We start from the raw sequence: 20671 nt of genomic DNA on the forward strand, positions 1-20671 counted from the left end.
CATATGTCTCCAATGCTGACTGTATCCCTGAACACACAGAGATCTTATGGGATTAAAGGCGTGTGCCACCACCGCCACACTCTTGCTATGGCTCTAATAGCTCTGACCCTGAACACACAGATATCTATGGGATTAAAGGCGTGTGCCACCACCGCCACACTCTTGCTATGGCTCTACTAGCTCTGACCCCTGGACAACTTTATTTATTAACATACAATCAAAATAATAATTCAGTACAATTAGATTACCACCACAGAGAATGGATTAGAAAGGGATTATCTGGGAGTAGGGAGTCCAGTTAAGAGGTTTTTGCAATGCAGGTGAGAAAACCAGGTGCCTGAGTTATGTTATCAAATCAGGGGAGAAAAAGATAAAATATAATGTAGAACTGATAGGACATATTGATTACCAGATGTCTTAGTTGGGCACTTTGCTGTGAGGAAGTAAGAAGGAACCATGCCCACAGCAACTCTTATAAAGGAAAACATTTAATTGAGTGGCTTACAGTTCAGAGCCTTAGTCCATTATCATCATGACAGGAAGCATGGAGGCATGCAGGTAGATGTGGTGCTAGAGAAGGAACTGCAAGTTCTACATCTGGATCCACAGGCAGCAGGAAGGAAGAATGAGCCACTGGGCCTAGGTTGAGCTTCTGAAACCTCAAAGCCCACTTGGAGTGACATGCTTCTGTCAACAAGGCCACAAGTACTCCAATAAGACCACACCTCCTAATAGTGCCACTCCCTATGAGCCTATGAGGGCCATTTTCATTTCAAGCTACCACATTAGATATAGGATTTACAGCAAGCAACTCTGGATGATCACCCTGTGGCAAGCATTTACCTGCATGGGTTTAGTGACAAAGAGCTGCTAGCTTTGGACAGTCTGAACTCAATCTCCTGAGAGTATTTCCAGATGAAGATGTTATAGCTGGACTTCAGATCTTTGCAGGAGAAAACCATGAGCTGATATTATACATTTGAGGTTCTCCCACCTTTAGTTAGCTGATGAAATTCTGTACCAGGCTAAGAGAGAGAGAGAGAGAGAGAGAGAGAGAGAGAGAGAGAGAGAGAGAGAGAGAGAGAGAGAGAAGGCAGCCAGTGGGTATATTCAAGAGCTCACTGAAGCCAGGATGCTAAGAAAAAAAAAAAGAATAATTATTCCAAACATGGAGAAGGAACAGATAGACACGCCAGAGAATACTATTAAAGACAGACAGTCTATATACCAATGAGAAAAGTTTGTTGATTTTGTGACCATGAGAAAACTAGCTGTATCCTAGTATTGCATTTTCCTTGTCAATGAAAAGGAATAATAAAACTATTATATAGTGCATTGTGAAACTGGTAACAAGAAATACATTCAGTTGATATTCTTGGAATATAGGATTCATTCAATGGCCATGTTTTTTATCCCATTCATGTTGAATGGATTGTTGGTTAAATTGTTCACAATGAAATCTACCACTTAATGAGACTTAACTGGTTTATTTAGTAATTTAGTTAGATCCCCCCTTTCATGGCTAACTCTCTGGCATCTATTATCAGCTTTTATATGGGCTTCTACTAAAAAACTAGGCAGAATCTTATGCAGGGAATTTCTGGAAATAATTGTTTTCATCCTTCTGATAATGACACTGTGATATGATCATTCTTGTTTAAAAAACACCTGTGTTCCTTTCTCATTTGAAGCTACAGTAATGAACACTAACTTCTCTTACAGTTCTGTCAATCATTCTGAATACTAGAGCATATATGTGGGAAGAAAGACCTTTAATGATTTGTGCATTGGTCTGCCTAACGCTCCCATAGCCTTCATGTGCCCCACAGCTTAGGTGTTTTTATGGATGTCATTTAATTTAGGGAAATTTTGGAGGAGATGGAAAGGCAACATTTTTCTACTTTTGAAGTCTTATGGTTATTGGTTTGTTCCTTTTGAAGCTGAGCTACACTGTTATCTGGAATCCTTATGCAGTACTGAGGTAGTCTCAACTTCTGGCCTAATGCAGACATTTTCACTTGTGTTCTCCTTTGCCATGAAAAGGATCTCCCACACCCAGTCACGCTCTGTATCTGACTTCGATAGCAAGGTCCCAGGCTTTTCTGACAATTAGGAGCAAAGCCTATCGCAAGCAAGTCAAGAGACAGAAAAGAGTGCAGAAGGGGTGAGTCACGCCCGAATGACAAGAACAAGCCATCTCGTCTCTTTAGGGCACTTGCTTTGTGTCTGTGTCCTTCTGGTTTTTTAAGTAGCAGCTTGGAAAAGAGTCTTACTCATGGATGAATTTACGAAGGTTTTAGATTTAGAAGAACAAGAGGTTTCGTGCTTACCTACCATACTTGCACTCAGGTTGTAGTTTTAAAATATGTAGATGCATGTTTAACAAGGAAGGTGGCCTAGGTCAGCAACCATGGGTTTGAATGTTCTTGACACTGATGTACATTTGCTTGAGCTGAACCGGATTAACTTCAGATTTCTTTTTTTGGCTTTGACATTGTGTGACTAGGTCTTTAAAATTAATGTCTACGTGTCTATTTATCTGTCTATCTATCTATCTATCTATCTATCTATCTATCTATCTATCTATCTATCTATCTATCTATCCATCCATCTATCTTTCTATCTACCTATCTATGTGTCTATCTATCATCTATCTACCTACCTATCTATCATCTCTCTATCATCTTTTATCTGTATCTATCATCTATAAATTTTTCTATCTGCTTGTGGAAGGGAGCTGGATGATAGTTATCTACCTTCTTCCAAAAGTTATCTGTCTCGCAATCACCAGAAACCATGACTTCTTACCTCTCAGTCAAAATATTTCCAAGATATACTGAAACTAGGGATCTTAAAATAAGAAAAGTGGCCTAGATTATTGGACAAGCCTATTCTAATCACAAGGTGGTTATGAAAGGGAAGTGGGAGGTTCAGAACCAAAGAGGAAACACAGCTTGGGGTCACATGCTTTGACGATGGGGGAAGGGAGCGCGATTCAGGGAATAGGGTCCCCTCAAGGACCAGGGCAAGGCTCTGAAGGATGTGTGGCACTGCTGACACCTTGATGTTTGTTCATGGGAGACTTTTGACACCAGCCTTGTAAAGCAATGTTTGTTTTTCTAGGACATTAAGCTTGTAGTTATTTGCAACAATGAAATGAATGAACATTCTATTTAAAATTTCTATCCATGAAAGTTTATGATTCATAAATCCTGTATTGGTCCCTCTAATCTCTTACCCTTTACCAAATAAAATGGGATATAAAAAATAGTCACAGCCAATAAACAGTTAATAAGCTTATATAAAGTCATGAGTTCTGTTATTTGGATTAAATGCCAGCTTCGTTATTTTTCTAGCTGTCTGGCTTTAGGCAGGACACACTACTTCTCTGTAACTCAGTGCTTTCTCTTGTGAACTTAAGATATTAAGAGTTCTTGTCTTACAGCCAGCTCCTAAAACACACACTTCTTACACATCTAATTTTCCATACCATTCTTCAGTAATTACTTATTTCATGTGCAATATTCAAATCCTAGAATGAGTTGGGCCCATTTTCGTCACTCAGTCCAAAGGACAGAAGTGTTCAATACAGAAGGCTAAGGAGCCAGGGACAAAGAATTTGCCTGAGGCTAGGTTCAGTTTTCTGAACTTGCGAATTTTCACTGGCTTTGTTGTTTTCCATTCTCGGTCTATTCTGGGAATTCCATGGAGGCTGTGATCACTTCCCTTCACCACACTGGAATTTATAAAAGCATGAGCTGAAATTGGGGTACAGGCATTCCAGCCCCTAGACTCTTCACATCCAAATCCACTGAAGGGATTTGGTTACATTTACCTGATTATTCAATAATTTTCTTCGATTGGGAAAGTTGAAGACATCATCATTGATCATTGATTATTTGGGGGGAGGTGGAAAAACAGGACTCCTTTGATTTTCAGTAAAAGTACCAGGGTCTTGTCAAGTAAGATGAAGGTTTAGTTATGAAGATGGTTAGATGGTTAGCATGCCACTTTCTAGTCACCTATTCTGATGTCATTGTTCAGTGTTTTCTCCTGGATTTGAAAATGGCATATTTCCAAACAATAGACTTGAAAACTTTTCTCTGTTAGCAGGATGCCCCTGACTGATTTACTGACTGGCTATTGTTTGGGCACTGGATGCTATTGAACATCATTCTCTTGGCATTCTCCTTGATGCAGGTTTTATCTGTGGAGATGAGAAAATATTAACCACCAATCAATAGTGTTTGCAAATACCCTGACAGAGGGAAGCTTATTCATAAAAGATGAGAGGCTTTTGTTGGGACATTGTTTCCAGGAGAGATTGCAGATTCAGGTAGTAGTCTCTTCCCTGGTCATAGGATTGAGCAATACTGACACTGGCACACTCATAATATTATATAATTAACAATGTATGTGTAGGTACATTCTACATTGGGCATTACAATTCCCTTATGGCTAGATTATTATGACTCCCAGATTATGAAAGAGAAACCCTAGTCCTAGAAAAGTCAACTGTCTTCTGAGTTCATGTGGTTGCTCCATTAGAGTTCTCTAGAGAAACAGGACCAAGAAAGAGTACATCTGTTCATGCTTGCTACTGTTGTGTCAATTTGACACAAGCTAGAGTCTTTTGGGAAGTGGAAACGTCAGCTTAGAAAATGCCTCCACTAGAAAACATGCTGAGCAAGCCACAAGGAGCAAGCCAGTGGGCCGCACTCTTGCATGGCCTCTGCATCAGTTGTTCGTGCCTCAAGCTCCTGCCCTGTCTTCATCTCTATGACGGAATACAAGCTACAAGATGAAGTAAAACCTTTCTTCCCCAAATTGCTTTTTACTCATGGTATTTTATCACAGCAATAGAAACCTAAGTAAGACCCAGCCATTACCTATCTGTACAGAAAGGTATTTATGTCTAGCAAGGGATTTTCATATGGTGTTAGCCTTGGGATTATGGAGGTTATAAAGTCTTATTATCTGATGTTTGCAAATTGGGGATCCAGGAAAACCTCAATACAGTTGAAAACCTGAGAGTCAAGTCCCTAATCCTGAGAACAAAAACCACAAGGGAAGGGGAGGGTGGGTGTCAAGTAGCGGGGTAGAGAGCATGTGTCCTGCCTTGCTCTATCTTTCTGGCCTGCTCAGGACCTCCCCAGACTTCGTGGTGTCTGACTACATTGTTTTATTCTGATTACATTTTAAAATTCAAATGCACATCTCCTCTAGAAACATCCTGATATACAAACCCAGGAACAGAACTTGATCTATCAGGTTTCTGGGTATCCCTTGGACAATGACACTATGATCATAGCTAAATGCCCAAGCCATAGTGGAGGTGGGTTTCATCCCAGTGCACAGCACTTGTTTCTGAAACAAGGCATGCTGGCTCATGCCCATATGCAGCTCGAATGTTAAATGGTCTTTTAATAAAAAATCTGGAGCCTGATATTGGGGTAAATGCTGAAAGATCAGAGAGACAAAGGAACAAGCCACCTCTCATCTCTAGGACTCTTCAGCCTGAAAAGCTTTCCTCAGCCGAAAGACTTTAGTTCCCATCCCCTCGTGCCTTATATACCTTTCTCTGCCCACCCGAATCATTTCCTGTCTCAACTTTCCTAGCGCTGGGATTAAAGGCGTGTGACTCCCAAGTACTGGGATTAAAGGCGTGTGCCACCACTGCCTGGCTCTGTTTCTCTTCTAGACTGAGTCAATCTCATGTAGTCTAGGGCGGCTTTGAACTCACAGAAATCCAGATGGATCTGTGCCTCCTGAGTGCTAGGATTAAAGGTGTGTGCCACCACTGCCTGACCTTTGTGTTTAATCTGTGTTAATCTGTGTTCTGTTCTCTGATCTTCAGGCAAATCTGTTAGGTACACAATCTATCACCACACCCATAGCCAGCATGTGAGAGTCTGAAGCAGGAGGAACTGCAGAGTGAGGCCTTGCCTCAAAAGCAAACCAACCTGTTTGTTTCAAATAATGCAACTGTGTAGGTCTGGGTTTTCTCAGATGTGATAGTGTGCATGGGATCACCTTGACATCACATGTGAACACAAATCTAAAGTGTGTTGTGAGCAACGCCAGCAAGTGCAATTGTCTAGATGCAGACGAATAAAATGGAATGTGGTATGAGGAGACAAGCACTGGCTAATGGGGTGGCTGGGTCAAGCTTCAGTTACCTCTGGGTCAGGAAACAAGTCATTCCTGCTGCCCTATTCTTTTTTTTCTTTTGAAAATGTTAAAGTACAGGTTTTCTCCTGAAACCTTGGGCTGGCTTACTGTTGAATGGTAGACCTCCAATGCCCGCCCCACCCACACCAACTTTCATTCTTCATTCACACAAAGTCAGAGTGCTACAAGAGCAGCCCTGTTTCAGGAGGGCTTTCTTTGAATAGTCATTTTATTTTTGGTGTGTAGGATTGTATTGACTTCTCATTTACTGTCGAGGCTGGTTCAGCAATTGATCTGAACAAACAGACAATTTCTTGGGAATTCATTGACATTTTTATTGTACAGTCTTGGAAAATTAACAAAACAGAAGGCTCCGTTTCTAAGAATATTCACCTGTAGAATGTGCTTGCTTGTTCCTGCTTGTCACAAAGCACCGCGCTGAGCTTAGAGAAGGATTTTGTGACATCTGATATGTTGACTGTTTCCATGTGCCTAAAACAAATATAGGTAACAGTTGGCCTCAGTAGGAGGTTTGGTTTGTAATCATTGCATATCAGTGTAAAAGCCTGCCATTGAAGTGTGTAAGATTAGGTAAGAGGGCAGAGCAGCTTTTGCCCATGATGTAATGAAGAATGTCTGCCTGTGGGTGGTGACATTTAACCAAGGATTGAAAATGGAGGGAGAAGCAGGTGTTTCCAGGATTGTCCTTGGGACAGTCACAGCCTGGTATAACTTGCCATTCAGTTCTAGAACACTGTCTCTCTTTGGTCATTTATTATTTGCAGGCTCATATAGCATCATCCTCTGGAAAGGGAGCTGTCGTGGTTTGGAAGAAAATGGCCCCCAAAGAGAGTGGTACCATTAGGAGGTGTGGCCTTGTTGGAGGAAGTGTGTCACTGTGGGCTCTGAGATCTCTTTTGCTCAAGATTCCCTCAGTGTGACACTCAGACCATTTCTTGTTGCCTTCTGATCAAGAGGTATGCAGCACCATGTCTGCCTGCATGCTGCCATGCGCCTTGTCCTGATGATAATGGATGAACCTCTGAACTGTAAGGGAGCCCCCAATGAAATGTTTTCCTTTATAAGAGTTGTCGTGGTCATGGTGTCTCTTCACAGCAATAGAAACCCTGACTAAGACAGGGACACACTCAGATCTGACTTTGCTCCTTTTCCTCTGAGTTGGTTACCTGGGCTCCTTAAGCTTATTAACAAGCCTAGACTTCCTCATCTGTTCAATCTGGGTCATTATCCTCATCACTTACAACAGTGATGCACAGGAACTTCAGAGCTCTACACCTTCACCATCAATCACGTAACAATTTGTGCAGCAAGGGGAATGAATGCAGGGTAGAAAGTCATCATCTCTTTGGACCCGTGTAGGGGGAATGGTTACACGGGAAGCAGATCGAGGGTCTTGGCGGACACGGGAACCTGGTGCAGATGGACAGTGGGCTTTCAAGTCCTGTCACCCGATGAGAATGAGAATCAGGGTGGGGGTGAACTTACCCACTTAACACGATGATGTTAAGATGCATTTCCTAACACACATTGGACTACAAGAGTTTGCAGGGTCTCATAGAGAGGGGAAGCAGACACCAGGCAGATTAAGTCTGTGCTACAGCTCTGCTCTGCTACCCATCTGCTGATTAAAATCTCCAGACTGGCTTGTTGTCATGTCATCAAGAAATCTGGGTCTGGTCCCAGGTCGCCTTCTGACATGCTGTATAACACAGAGCCAATCTCTTTGCCTGCTTGCTCTCAGGAGGAAGACAAAAGAGAGCATACATTACTTATCTCAAAGGAATCCTTTAAAAAGATGAATGGCAACACACACACACACACACACACACACACACACACACACACACACACCTGAAAATGTCCCTGGTGTGATGTAACTTACTACTAATGGTGGGATATAACTTGGTAAGGAGGCAAAGATTTTAAGTTATAGTCTACCTCATGGGCAATGGAGTCTGTCTAACAACAGAATGTGAGTTAGTAGCAACTTTGGTATAAAGAGAAAAAGGACACAATAGAGGTTCTGGGGTACAGTGGTGCTGAGTGGGGAGCTGGGGAGTTCTCAGACATTGGAAGGGTGATTTGGCTTTGTTACTCTCTGGGTCTCCCTGGGAATCTGCAGGCTGCACAACAGCAGCTTATCTCTGCTGTCCCAGAGACTTCCATCCCTTCTATCTTCATGATATTCCCATGGTAACCCTCTGGGAGGGAGAGAAGGGATAGTGTGCCACTGAGAAGCTATTTTTAGATTCCAGGCCAGATGCTTTGACAAATCTGTTGAGGGATAGGAAAATGAATCAAATATAGACAATTTTTTTTGGTCAAAGAAATTATCATTTAGAATTCATATTATAAAACTGGAAAGTATCTTCAAAACTCACCCCAAATATTCCTACCCCTAGGCAGGTGTATTTCTAAGCTAGACCCAACACCCTACTCTAATATGTAACCATAGTCCCTGACTCTAGACTAGCCCATGTTCATTCATCTCTGTTCTTAGACTTAAGGAGTTGGCAGTGAGACTGACTATAATTATTCAGAGTGTGGACAACACTACTCTGGGCAAAGCATTTATCTAGATTATGCTTCCATCAGCGCTGGCTAAATCTGTGCGGCACTCCTCTTGTGCAATGGTGTCACTGGCCCTGCTCCATTCATGGTTTTGAAATGTAAAAATATGATTCAGTGAAACTTGTAACTTCCTTTATGAATATCATATTTCTCTTAGGTTAAAGGCTCTTAAGATTTAAAATGGCCATAAAATGCAAGGTGATATGAACCCTTCAAACATATCTAGAAGAGTTTAACAATCTTTAATTTCCCCTTCTTTATGCTTTAAGAAAGGGCATTTGAGGTGTTCTAAGCATCCCTGTTCATCCCATCTTTGCACTTGCATGTAGTATTTTCCCCTGGATTTTTACCTATCCGTATCCTCTTACTCTCAACACAAATGTCAGAAATGGACCTCTACAGCAAGTAGAGAAGGTACTCTGTACAATATTCTCCTAGCTTCTTGTGTATTTACATTACAGTACCTAGCAAGTTGTAATGCCATTATTTACTTATGTATACTTGTGGTCTTTTATTGTTTTAGACTGTAAGTTCCATATTGCTAAGGACTTGTACTGATTGCATGTATGATGCAGACCTTTTGCCTAGCACCCTGTTCAGCGGATCAGTTGTTCTAGAGACTAAAAGGAAGACAAACAGTTACTTTAAAAGGCTATAAGCCCAAGTTCTTTGTTGGGAGGAGCAGGTGGTTACAACATATCCTTTCCAATCTAATAATCATCCAGTTCAGCACCCTTTCATGACAAACCTTCTAAAAAAAACATAGTAAGAAGGCAATATCTAGCCAAGGCTATTCCTGAGAAATTCATAGCTAACAATGCAGTCAATGAAAACAAAACAAAACAAAACAAAACAAAACAAAACAAAACAAAACCCAAGTGTTTTTTTCTCTCAGTAAGGTCTTGTACATGGTGAAATTGTCTGTTCTTGCCATCTCTACTTAATAAAATGCTAGAACTACTAGCCAAAGTGATCAGATAAGAATAAAGGGAGAGCCAGGCATGGTGGCACATGCCTTTGATTCCAGTATTTGGGAGGCAGATGCAGGCAGATCTCTGTGAGTTCCAGCCAACCTGGTCTACAGAGTGAGTTCCAGGACAGTCTGGGCTACACAGAGAAACCCTGTCTCAAAAAACAAACAAACAAACAAACAACAAACAACAAACATAAAACAAAAAGAATGAGGAGAGACAAAGGAGCCTACTTCTAAAGGAAGAAACGAAATGATCCTTCCATGATCAGAGGAAGGAGAGATTTGGTCATCCTCCAAAGGCTGTACTGCAAACAGTGGCTCTTTTACCTCCATGTCGCTTTTTAAAAATTTTAATCTAATTGTTGACTTTTATTGATTCTTTGGGAATTTCATATCATGCACCGCAATCTCACTCATCTCTCAGTTCCTCTGTATCCATCCTTCACTCTTGTAGTTTCTTCCTAAAGGAAAGCTAAAAAGAATATAAATAAGATAAAAATAAATAATAATTTTTTAAAAAGAAAAAAAAAACCCTTTCTCTCGATAAGTTCATTTCCTCTGGCATTTGCTATAGTCACAGAAATTGAACATAAGCCATATTCAGCTTTCAGATGCATTGGTCCATATAAGGTTCTTTCAAAGATGTCTTAGTTAGGTAAAACCACTTACAAGTCAGATAATCTCCTAAATTCAGACTTTTAAGCTTATGTACAAGACAGTTAGTTTTACAACACCAGGGTCACATGCCTACAACTCAACAACTTCCTGAACCATTTAATCTTTTAGATGTCACTCTCCCTGTATATTCTTACTGTCTTTTTTTCCCTCCTGCCTTTACAGTTGTGAAAAATCTTCTGTTCCTCCCAGGCTTCTGGGTTTTTAGCTCAATTGCTATACTCTGTTGGAGAAATAAGTCAGCCCTATATTTTTATTTTTTTAATCTTTGATAACTTCATATGTATACACAATGAAAAAAATGATCATGCCTCTTCCAAGTTCCCACATATTTCCCCCAATGTGAGCTATTCCCAATTTCAGAAGAATCATTCTTTTTTTGAGGATGTGGCCACCATATGTTTCCCATACTCCAGTGGATGGTCCCACTGTCATGCACACGAGGGGAACAATAACTGCATTTAATAGGTCATTCCTATATCTTTATAGAAATTTGTCATCAGGGAAAAGTCCTCTCTTCCTATGAGGGGAATCCATTGTATTGATATCCTTATGACTTTGTATTTCTTCACTATTTTTCCATTTGTACCTTAGAAGATTTATCTGACTTTTTAAATACAAAGTAGTGAAGGTCTGGGTGACTGGTTTTAGCATTTAGTTGTTCTGGAATGGGTTCTAGTTTAATTTTTGGCTTCATGGGAGTTTTAAGAGTTGTGTTATTGTTTTAAACAACCCTAGCCCTATTGTGTTAGTTGTTTTTACATATCAGTATGGTAAAATGTTTACAATAATCAACTTAATGAGAGCAAACATTTATTTCAGGTCATGGTTTCAGAAGTTTTATTCCATTGTCTGTCGGGTCCCACCTGACCTGTCAAACAGTCCTGAATCGGAGAGCAAGGATTGAGAAATAACAGATAGGAAAAAATAGACATAGGCATAAAAAGAAAGAGAGAGACACTGGATAGCTTTGGGAGGGCTCTGAGTCAATACCACAGTAGTCCCGAGTTTATTTCTCAGAGCCTTTTTATACCCAAAGCAGGGTGGGGGCAACCCCCCCCTCAAGGACACCATAGTTCAAGGTACAAACAAGTGCAAACACCTTCTTAATTCTCAAGACACCTGGCAACCATGCCTTCGGCAAAACATCCTGCTATTGAGCCTTGAAGAGTAAGACATTAAAAAAAAAAAAATAAGACATCAAATAGCCACGCCTTTGGCCAAACATCCTATTATCCAGCCTTAAAGAGTAAAGACAAGCTTGGACTCTTTGACCTTGAGTCAGGCTGGAAATTGAGCTGCAAAACTGGAGTCCTTGTGGGTTCCCACAATTGTCACAATGTAAGAAAGACAAGAGCTCATGTTGGTTCACTCTCTCACTGCTGGGGCAGGGTTCTCAGGCAAGTGGCTTCAGGCACCCGATTTATCAGAAAGCATAAAAAAAGATTCTTAGATGAAGCAATTGTCACCCTGTCTTGGGGTATTGCTTGCCTCAATCCCTGTGTGTCCCAATACTTATTCTATTCTCAGTTCCCATTTGTGCTGTCTTCTGTATACTCCTACCCTGCCCCACTCAATCCTTACTCCTTGTGATAGGGCCTTTCTGCTGCACATTGGAAGCCTGTCACTCATAAAGCACGTCCACAAATGCTGTGCTGTTTCAGCTTTGGGAATCATCCTGCGGTTCAGGGTTTTTTACTCACAGGATACTGTGGCTCTAAAGGCTAAGAATTTCCAACTGGTTAAATGCTAACCTCTGCTATTTGTAGTGGTATCTCATTATCAAACACTCAGCTTTCTCCCTTGTGGATTGAAGAGACAGAGGCAGACATTGAACAATATGTCCATAATGAAAATTCGGCTGTTCATTAGTTTACCACAGGGTACCCCTTGTGTCTTGTCATCAATAGTAAACTCACTTGACTTGCTATTATGAAAGGACAACTAGCCAACACACATCACTTAAAAATTGTGTTATTTCTTGCTAAATTCTAAATTGCAATATGTCTCAGGTTTTTTTAAATTCAATTTATTTATTTATTTACTGGTTTACTAGTTATTTTAAAGTTACCACACAAAATATGTCACTTCATGTGCTGTTTCATTTACACACCCACATCCACACCCACACGCACACATGCACATTTCACACTTCTTTTTAAATATGGAGGTTAGAAGACAATTTGTGGTTTTCCATACCATGTGGGTCCCTGGTCCCTGAGATGGAGCTTAGGCCATGGGGGATGGTCGTAAGCCCTGATGAGCCATCTAATCAGCAGGATTATACTTTATTTGTATTTATCCTGGTCATACACCGTCCTCTGTCTCCTTTCCACCTAAATAGTCCTTTATGGCTTTATGTCACATATATTCCATCTTCCCTGTCTATCATTTCCTTTGCTCTTTATATATAATAAATAAACACACATACATAATAAGTCTAGATTCTGCATATGACAAAAAACTTCCAGCTTCATCCATTCTCTTACTAATGAATACGTGACTCTTGCCAGGTGGTGGTGGTGATGGTGGTGGTGCATGCCTTTAATCTTAGCACTCAGGAGGCAGAGGCAGGTGGATCTCTGTGAATGCCAGGCCAGCCTGTTCTACAGAGCGAGTTCCAGACATGAAGAGACCCTGTCTTGAAAAAAACAACCCTCTGGGGAAAAAAAAGAAGAAAAAAAAACAAAACCCAAAGCATAAAACAATAACAACAACAAAAACCTGTGACTCTGAATTTACAAATTGTTCATTGAACTTTTGTGAGTGTCTTTAATGTATAAGGCAAATGTATTACCCAACGCTGTTAATTCAAACTGGGCACACAGTGTAAGATCTAAGAGAGTCAAAGCAAGTCTATTTACACCGCCTTGCTTCCCTTCCAGCAGCCGTCAGCCGACCTGGAATTTGACCGGGTGGTGATTTATACAACCTGCCTTCGCGTGGTGAGAACAACCTTCGAGAGATGTGAACTGGTTAGAAAGATCTTCCAAAACCATCGGGTAAAATTCGAAGAGAAGAACATCGCTCTGAACAGTGACTACGGGAAAGAGTTGGATGAGCGATGCAGGCGGGTCTCCGAAGTGCCTTCCCTCCCTGTGGTGTTCATTGACGGCCATTATCTTGGGGTAAGTATACCGCAGAGGAAAACTGCCTTTGTCACACGTCCTACCCAGAAACCGTACGAAAAGATGACTTGCGACATGTCCACCCAGACATTTGTTATTTGGAGGAGCTCAGACCAGAGGGCTTGGAGTTTTATTTCTATTCCAAACAATGTGGGGCTATGTCACTCATCATCCCTCAGAAGCGGAGTGAGATGAAATCAGCGTGAAATTGCTTTGTTGAATAGCAATACTTTCCCTGAAGTGCTCAGTTAACTCTGACGTCTAAAAACTGACCAAAGATAAAACTACATTTTTAGTGTAAACAAGAAAAATAGAACATTTATAAGTGGAACATTTGTAAACTTTCTTAACTCTCTAGAATCAAATACTCAGTTTCTTACCTAATGAAGCAAAAAGGACGGCCCTCTAATGAGGTCTGGAGCCAGAATTTTATCTGCGTGTTGTTTAATATCGCTTTTGAGTTTGGTAATATGGCAGCGTGACACAGATTCAGGCTTGCAGATATGCAGAGAGAACCCTGCTTACAGAAGAACAACAGATGTGCCTCCTTCTTGCCCTTTGATTAACACTGCTAGTGTTGTTAACTCCCTTTGATCTATGAACACACTTAGGGAAAACACCCCAGGACGAGGCTCTTCAGAGGATGAGAACCGAGAGCCTAGGGGGATACCATCCACCGAGTGGTGTTGCAACCAGATGATCCCTGCCGACCAGATGATCCCTTATCAGAGATCAAAGGCTTCAAACCTTAGAAGGATACTTGGATCTTGGTCATGCTCAGCATCTGAGCTTAACTTTTAACTTTGAGGGATAGAGAAAAATCCATATTGAGAGGGATTCCTGCTTGGTTTCAGGGAACTTAAGTCTATTATAGAGACTACAGCCATTGTTACTAGAGACAGCCTATATTAGCGTTCAGACCTGCCCCAACAAGGTCATCCTATGTAAAGTCCCCTTTAAGAAAAAACCCTTGGGGATTCCTGGCAACTTACCTAACACAGGTTTTGGGGAGACAGTTGTGTAGCTTGAGCTGCTTGGGGAGCCCTCTGGTAGTAGAATCAGAATTTATCCCTGGTGCATAAGGGGCTTTTGGGAGCCCACTACCTATGATGGGACACCTTGTACAGCCTTGAGGCAGGGGGAAGGGCTTGGACCTGCCTCTACTAAATGCACCTCCTCATGGGAGGCCTTGCCTTCTTGGGGGGGGGTAGAGGGGGATAGGTTGAGAGGGGGAGGCTGGGGGGTAGGAGGAGGGAAAAGGGGGATCTTTGATTGGTGTGTAAAATGAATGAAAAAATTTTCTCAATAAAAAAAGAAAGAAAAAAGAAAGAACCCCTCCTCCTCCTCCTCCTCCTCCTCCTCCTCCTCCTCCTTCTTCTCTCTCTCTCTCTCTCTCTCTCTCTCTCTCTCTCTCTCTCTCTCTCTCTCTCTCTCTGTGTGTTGCCACACAATTGCATGCATCTCTGCTTTCTCTCTCTCCCTCTCTTTTTTTCTCTCTTTTCCTCTCTCTCTCTACCCCCCTTGATCTCTTCCCCCTTTAATGATAAAACTCTCCACGTGAGAGCTATCACATGGTATGAGTGACTTTCCACCCTGCCCCCTTGGTTGCTGCCCACCGTGTCTGCATGGCATGTCTCCCTCATTCGTCATGGGGCACCTTGACTCAAACCGGCCAAGGCTGCAGGTGCCACTTTTAAAATACAATAGCCTGTTATCTAAGGGAAAGGTAAATGCCAAGAATCCATGATTACATAGCCATGGTGACATGCAATTTTATTTTAGTCAGAACTGGAAAAGCACTGCCTTTTGAAATAAAGAAATTTTGACTTGAAGTATTGATCCTCTTATCCAGTGTGTTTCAGCATATACTCTTAGGTCTCAGAAAACAGTGGCTTTGACAGCAGCGTTAAAAACAAGGACAGTGATAGTGATATCTTACATTGCCTTCTCAGCCTTCTGTGAGGCATATGTCTGACTCAGGATACTCAACTCTCAGCCCTCCCCATGGTCATTGGATATGAAGCAAATGATGGACTCCAGGCAGCATTGTTTTAAATTCCTGCTCTGATACTCATTGTGTGACACTAGAATGATAATAAGGCTGACCTCATAGGCTGCTTGTAAGAATTTGATGGGAGGAACAGTGTAGTTTGTTCAAGAAATACTAAGAATTTCTTCTTTCCCAAAGGAATAAAAGCCTTTGCTCCAAGTAACATAGCTAACCAAGGTGTAATGGATGGCAGTCTAGGTTATCTCTGCCTGACATTCCAACCCCTTGCTTTGTGAAAGATCCCTTTGAGGAAAGGGTCTTTACTATGTAGTGTTGGCACTTAGAATAGGGCTTGGCATGATGTAGCTGTTCCAATGATCTTAGATTGACTGGGTACATGACATGGCTATGCAGCTTCTTCTCATTCATTTCTTCTCTCCCTGACTTCCTGGATGAACAAGGGATATGATATTTTCACGCACCAGGGGAATGTAACTTAGGAGGATTGTAGACTGTTGCCGAGCATGTAGCTCAGTTGGTAGAGTGCTTTCCTAGTATGCACAGATCCCCTGGGTTAACCCCAATACTGCATAATCGGGGTGTAGTGACATGCGCCTGTAATTCTAGCATGTATTCTTAGGAGGTGAAGCAGGAGGATTCAGAAGTTCAAGGCACTCAGTTACACGGTGAGTTTGAGGTGAGTCTGGGATTTATAAAACCCCATCTTAAAACACAACAACAAAAAACAAGCAGGCCACAAAAGATAGATGGAGACATTTGCCTTTTAACTAGGGAGGCATTCTGATAATGTAAAATATTTTTTTACTATGTATCTTAGTTAGGGTTCCATTGCTGTGTAGAGTTGCCATGACTATGGCAATTCTTATGAAGGAAAGCATTTAATTGGGGCTGGCTTATAGTTCAGAGGTTTAGTTCATTATTATCATGGCGGGAAACATGTGAGTGTTCAGGCAGGCATGGTGCTGAAGAGGTAGCTGGGAGTTCTCCCTCTGGATCCACAGGCATCAGGAAGAGACAGTGAGCCCCTGGGCCTGTGTTGAGGTTCTGAAACCTCCACCTCCACTGATGCATTTCCTCCAACAAGATCATCTCTGTAGAAGTAGCTGTCTTATTCAATAAGAAACACAGAGCCAATGCAAAGATGAAAGCCCAAGAGGTCAGAGCTAAGAGTCTTACCCTTCACTCTGCAGCTGTCTTCTTCAGCCAAGAGAACTACTTCCTATATGTTTGTCTTTATAAAGACTTTCTATTCTGCCTTCTCATTGGGTGTAAACCCAACCACATGACTGCTTCATCACTGCCTGTCTGTACAGACCTCCAGGTCTTCTATGGTTGGTATTGAGATTAAAAGCATGTGTCTCCATGCTGGCTGTATCTTGAACACACAGAGATCTGCCTAGCTCTGCCTCCCAAGAGCTGGGATTAAAGGCGTGCGCCACCAATGCCCTGCTTTGCTATGGCTTGCTATTAGCTCTGACCCCCAGGCAATTTTATTTATTAACATACAAATAAAATCACATTTCAGTACAAATAAAATATCACCATACTACTCCCACAGGCCAAACCTCCTAATAGTGCCATTCCCTATGTGCCTATGGGAGTCATTTTTGTTCCAACCACCACACCGTGTAAGTTCAATTTCAGTGAAACTGTATGATTAAAATTAAATGGACAACTGCCAGTGTAGTTTTCTTTCTTTTCTTTTTTCTCTTTGCACTTTGGGGGCCTGCCACTCAGCTCCCAAATAAATAAATCGAGATAAATGGAGACTTTTTCTTACTTATGATGCCCAACCTTAGCTTGGCTTGTTTCTAGCCAGCTTTTCTTAACAAAATTATCCTAATCATGTATCCATAAATACATGATTAGACCAATCAGGTATTTTAGACAGGCAAAATAACACAGCTTCGTGGAGTTAAACAAATGCAACATAAAAGAATGCAACACATCTTTGCATCACTAAACAAATGCTCCATAGCATAAAATTATGTAATGTATCTGTAACTAACATTTCACAGCAGCCAGCATTCTCAGGTAGAAAGTTGGCCCCACTCATATGCTTTTCCTGTCCCCTTCTGTTGCCACCCAGAATCCATAGCGATTTCTGTATGCTTCTGAGGCAATGTCCCAGGCCCTGATACCTGGCCTGCCATTTGTCTTTCAGCTGGAGGGATAGAGGCAATTGTTACAAATGAGGTCATGGTCCTGGCTCTTTCTCAACAGTGTCTTCCCTCTGACCTCTTTATGTGCACACTCAGCACTGAGGAGAGAGAGGCTGCGGGAGTCACTCTGCTGCTTCTGTCATTTGAAATGACTGCTGTGCACCTGGAGGGAGTCAGGAAACAGAAGCACCTTCGTCTTCCTTCTCAGAAAGGGAGAGTGATTTCTAATCCTACAATTCAAAATGGCTGGGTCCTGAATAACGTGTATAACAATTCTCCTCCAACCCCAGCCAGCCCTTGTTTGGATCTAGATGCAGAACCATCCGTGGAACTGCGTGCCGCTCTGATGAGTTCCCTCTGCACGATCCACGGATCTGAAATGGAAGGATGCCCTCTGCTGGGTTTTGGCAGATTATGAAACATTGTTTTTAGGGAGGAAAATTTGGCTGCTGCTGGTGGTGACTTTCCCTATCATCTATGGTGTTTTAAACAGTCACAGGAAAGCCATAAATTACGTGAGTGAGAGTGATCGGGGTATGGGGATCATCTATACAGCACAACTTTCTTTAAAGAGAGAGAAATAGAACAGCCAGAGGAAGAGAGAGGCAGAAACAGAGGCAGGGTAGATGGAGACAGACCTCAGACAAGGAGACGGGGCAGGGAGAGCAGGGTATAGCAGGAATCTTAGAAGATCTTATTAATAAAAACAAACCTGGAGCCAGGTATTGGGGTGAACGCTGGAAGATCAGAGAGACAGAACAGGCCACAGCTAACCTCACCTTGCCAACTTCATAGCCGATCCTGTTTCCTCAAACTGGAAGCCTCTGAGTCCTCATCTGGAGTGAATCTCAGCTGAACTGCTGCTAAAAGCCTGAAAGCTTAGCCAGGCTCTAGTTCCTGGTCCTCACACCTTATGTACCTTTTTGCTTCCTGCCATCACTTTCTGGGATTAAAGGCGTGTGTCACCATGTCTGTCTGTTTCCAGTGTGGCTTTGAACTCACAGAGATCTGATCTCTCTCTCCAGAATGCTAGGATTAAAGGTGTGTGTGCCACCATTTTCTGGCCTCTATGTCTATCTAGTGGCTGTTCTGTCTTCTGACCTCAGATAAGTTTATTAAAGTGCACACTATATTGGGGGGCATAATATGTCACCACAGCAGGGCAGTGTTTGGTAGCTTCTTTGCTGATTTACCATCATTATCAAAACTGAGGTGGGTGATACTGACTGAATTCATTGTGTTCTTCTGAGAGAAGCCAGTGAGCTCAACAAGCAGGAATGGAAGAATCAACAAGAATATTTTTTCCTATGGTTCCCAACTCCAACAAAACTAAAAACTGAATATGGAAGCAAAGAAACACTTGAGAAAAAAATTACTTTAGTAAATAAATTTTCAGTGCCCGGGGATGCTTTCTAGGGTTGGGGCAGTGGGGGTATATTCAGCTTAGAACTGGTCTCGGCAATTCTTCTGGTGTTTTGGCATTAGAACATAGTCCCCCCCCCACAAAAACGTTATGTTCTAATACCTTAGTCATTCCACTAAGAAATGAGCTAAAAATCATGATTTGTTTGGATCAACCCTCAAATCTACAGTGGAAACCTACAAAGTTCACATTGCAATGAGGCTACAAACAAAAACGATCATAAATGGCATCATAGCAAACAGCCATTGATCTACAGAGTCCTCTTTAAGTAGTTGATGGTGACATCTCACAGCTCTAACTCTGTATTTACTTAAAGTATGGCATTGCCCCATTTAAGAATGAAGGCATTTACTATTGAGCATAGCTTTTCAGCCTAGGAATAGAGACTTCAGGAACAGTTCTAGACATTTCTAAGGATTACTCTTGAAATGCAGCAAATAAGATTATAAAGAAATTATTCTGGTAGAGCTGTGCAATTTGTTTATGTCTTAAGTTGTATTTACAAAGGAGTTAACAAGTTTAAAAATACTTTTATAAAAGAAAAAATGAGTTACAGTGGTCTAAAGTTAGTTTATAATGAACACAGAATTTTGTTTGGAGTTCAGGGTAGACTAAGTGTGAAGTGTATGTACAGTAATGTGCAAGGGATCCTAGGCCTTCCCACTCTCCTCACTATTCACAGGCTGAATTTTCCAGAACAGGGGCTGGTCCAGCAAGCTCCATCCATGATAAGTATAGTACTATTGGAAAAAGAAACTTTAAAATCATATACATTCTAGTTATTAGTAAAGATTAAAGACTTAACGGAGAAGAGCAAAGCACCCAAATGTTCCATTCCTTAAAAGTTTTTAAATTAAGATATAATTCCATCACTTCTCCTCTTCCTTGTTCCCTTCTAACTTCCTCTATTCCCTCTTCACTCCCTCTCAAACTGATGGCCTCTTTACTCTTATTACATTTATTATGTATTATTTATTCCTACTTGAACACATGTCTTTACCAGTTTGAGGCTAGGATTCACATGAGTGAGAAGATAAACAGTATTTGTCTTTCTGAGATTGGGTTACCTCTTGAAATGTTTTTAGTTCTTTCCATGTTCTTGAAAATTTCCTGATTTTGTTTTCCTTTATGGCTGAGTTCCATTGAATACATGTACGTCATTTCCACGATCCAGTGATCTGTTGATGGACATTGAGAGTGAGTCCATTTCTTTGCTATTGTGAACAGAGCAGCACAAACCTGAGCGTGCTAGTGGCATGCAGAGTCCCCTGGGTACATGCCCACGAGTGGTAGAGCTGGGTCATACGGCAGTTCTGTTTTCAGATTTTGTGGCAGATCTCGAGATTTCCTTCACAAGCTTCTCCAGTAACCAGCTCATGTGTGCCAAATACTGCAAGGGCTTTTCCAGCAGAGAAAGGGGCCAGCCCCAGTGAGCAAAGACCTCTGAGCCCTCTTCATGTCACGTGGGCTTTTATGTCACTGGCTTGAATAGAACCTATAATCAAGTCCAGACTGCAAATGGAAACGGACTGTACC

General features: G+C 41.6%; 1 protein-coding gene across 1 annotated transcript in view; it reads left to right on the forward strand.

Annotated features, from left to right (window-relative positions):
• The window catches only part of Grxcr1 (glutaredoxin and cysteine rich domain containing 1), a 125642-nt gene that overhangs the window by 65590 nt on the left and 39381 nt on the right, over positions 1 to 20671 (forward strand). The window contains exon 2 of the mRNA XM_006974637.3: positions 13297 to 13539. Coding sequence (XP_006974699.2) covers positions 13297 to 13539 — 243 coding nt within the window. The remainder of the gene's footprint in view (positions 1 to 13296; positions 13540 to 20671) is intronic.

Source organism: Peromyscus maniculatus, chromosome 10, assembly GCF_049852395.1.
Source record: "Peromyscus maniculatus bairdii isolate BWxNUB_F1_BW_parent chromosome 10, HU_Pman_BW_mat_3.1, whole genome shotgun sequence".
In the NCBI taxonomy this organism is placed as follows: Eukaryota; Metazoa; Chordata; class Mammalia; order Rodentia; family Cricetidae; genus Peromyscus; species Peromyscus maniculatus.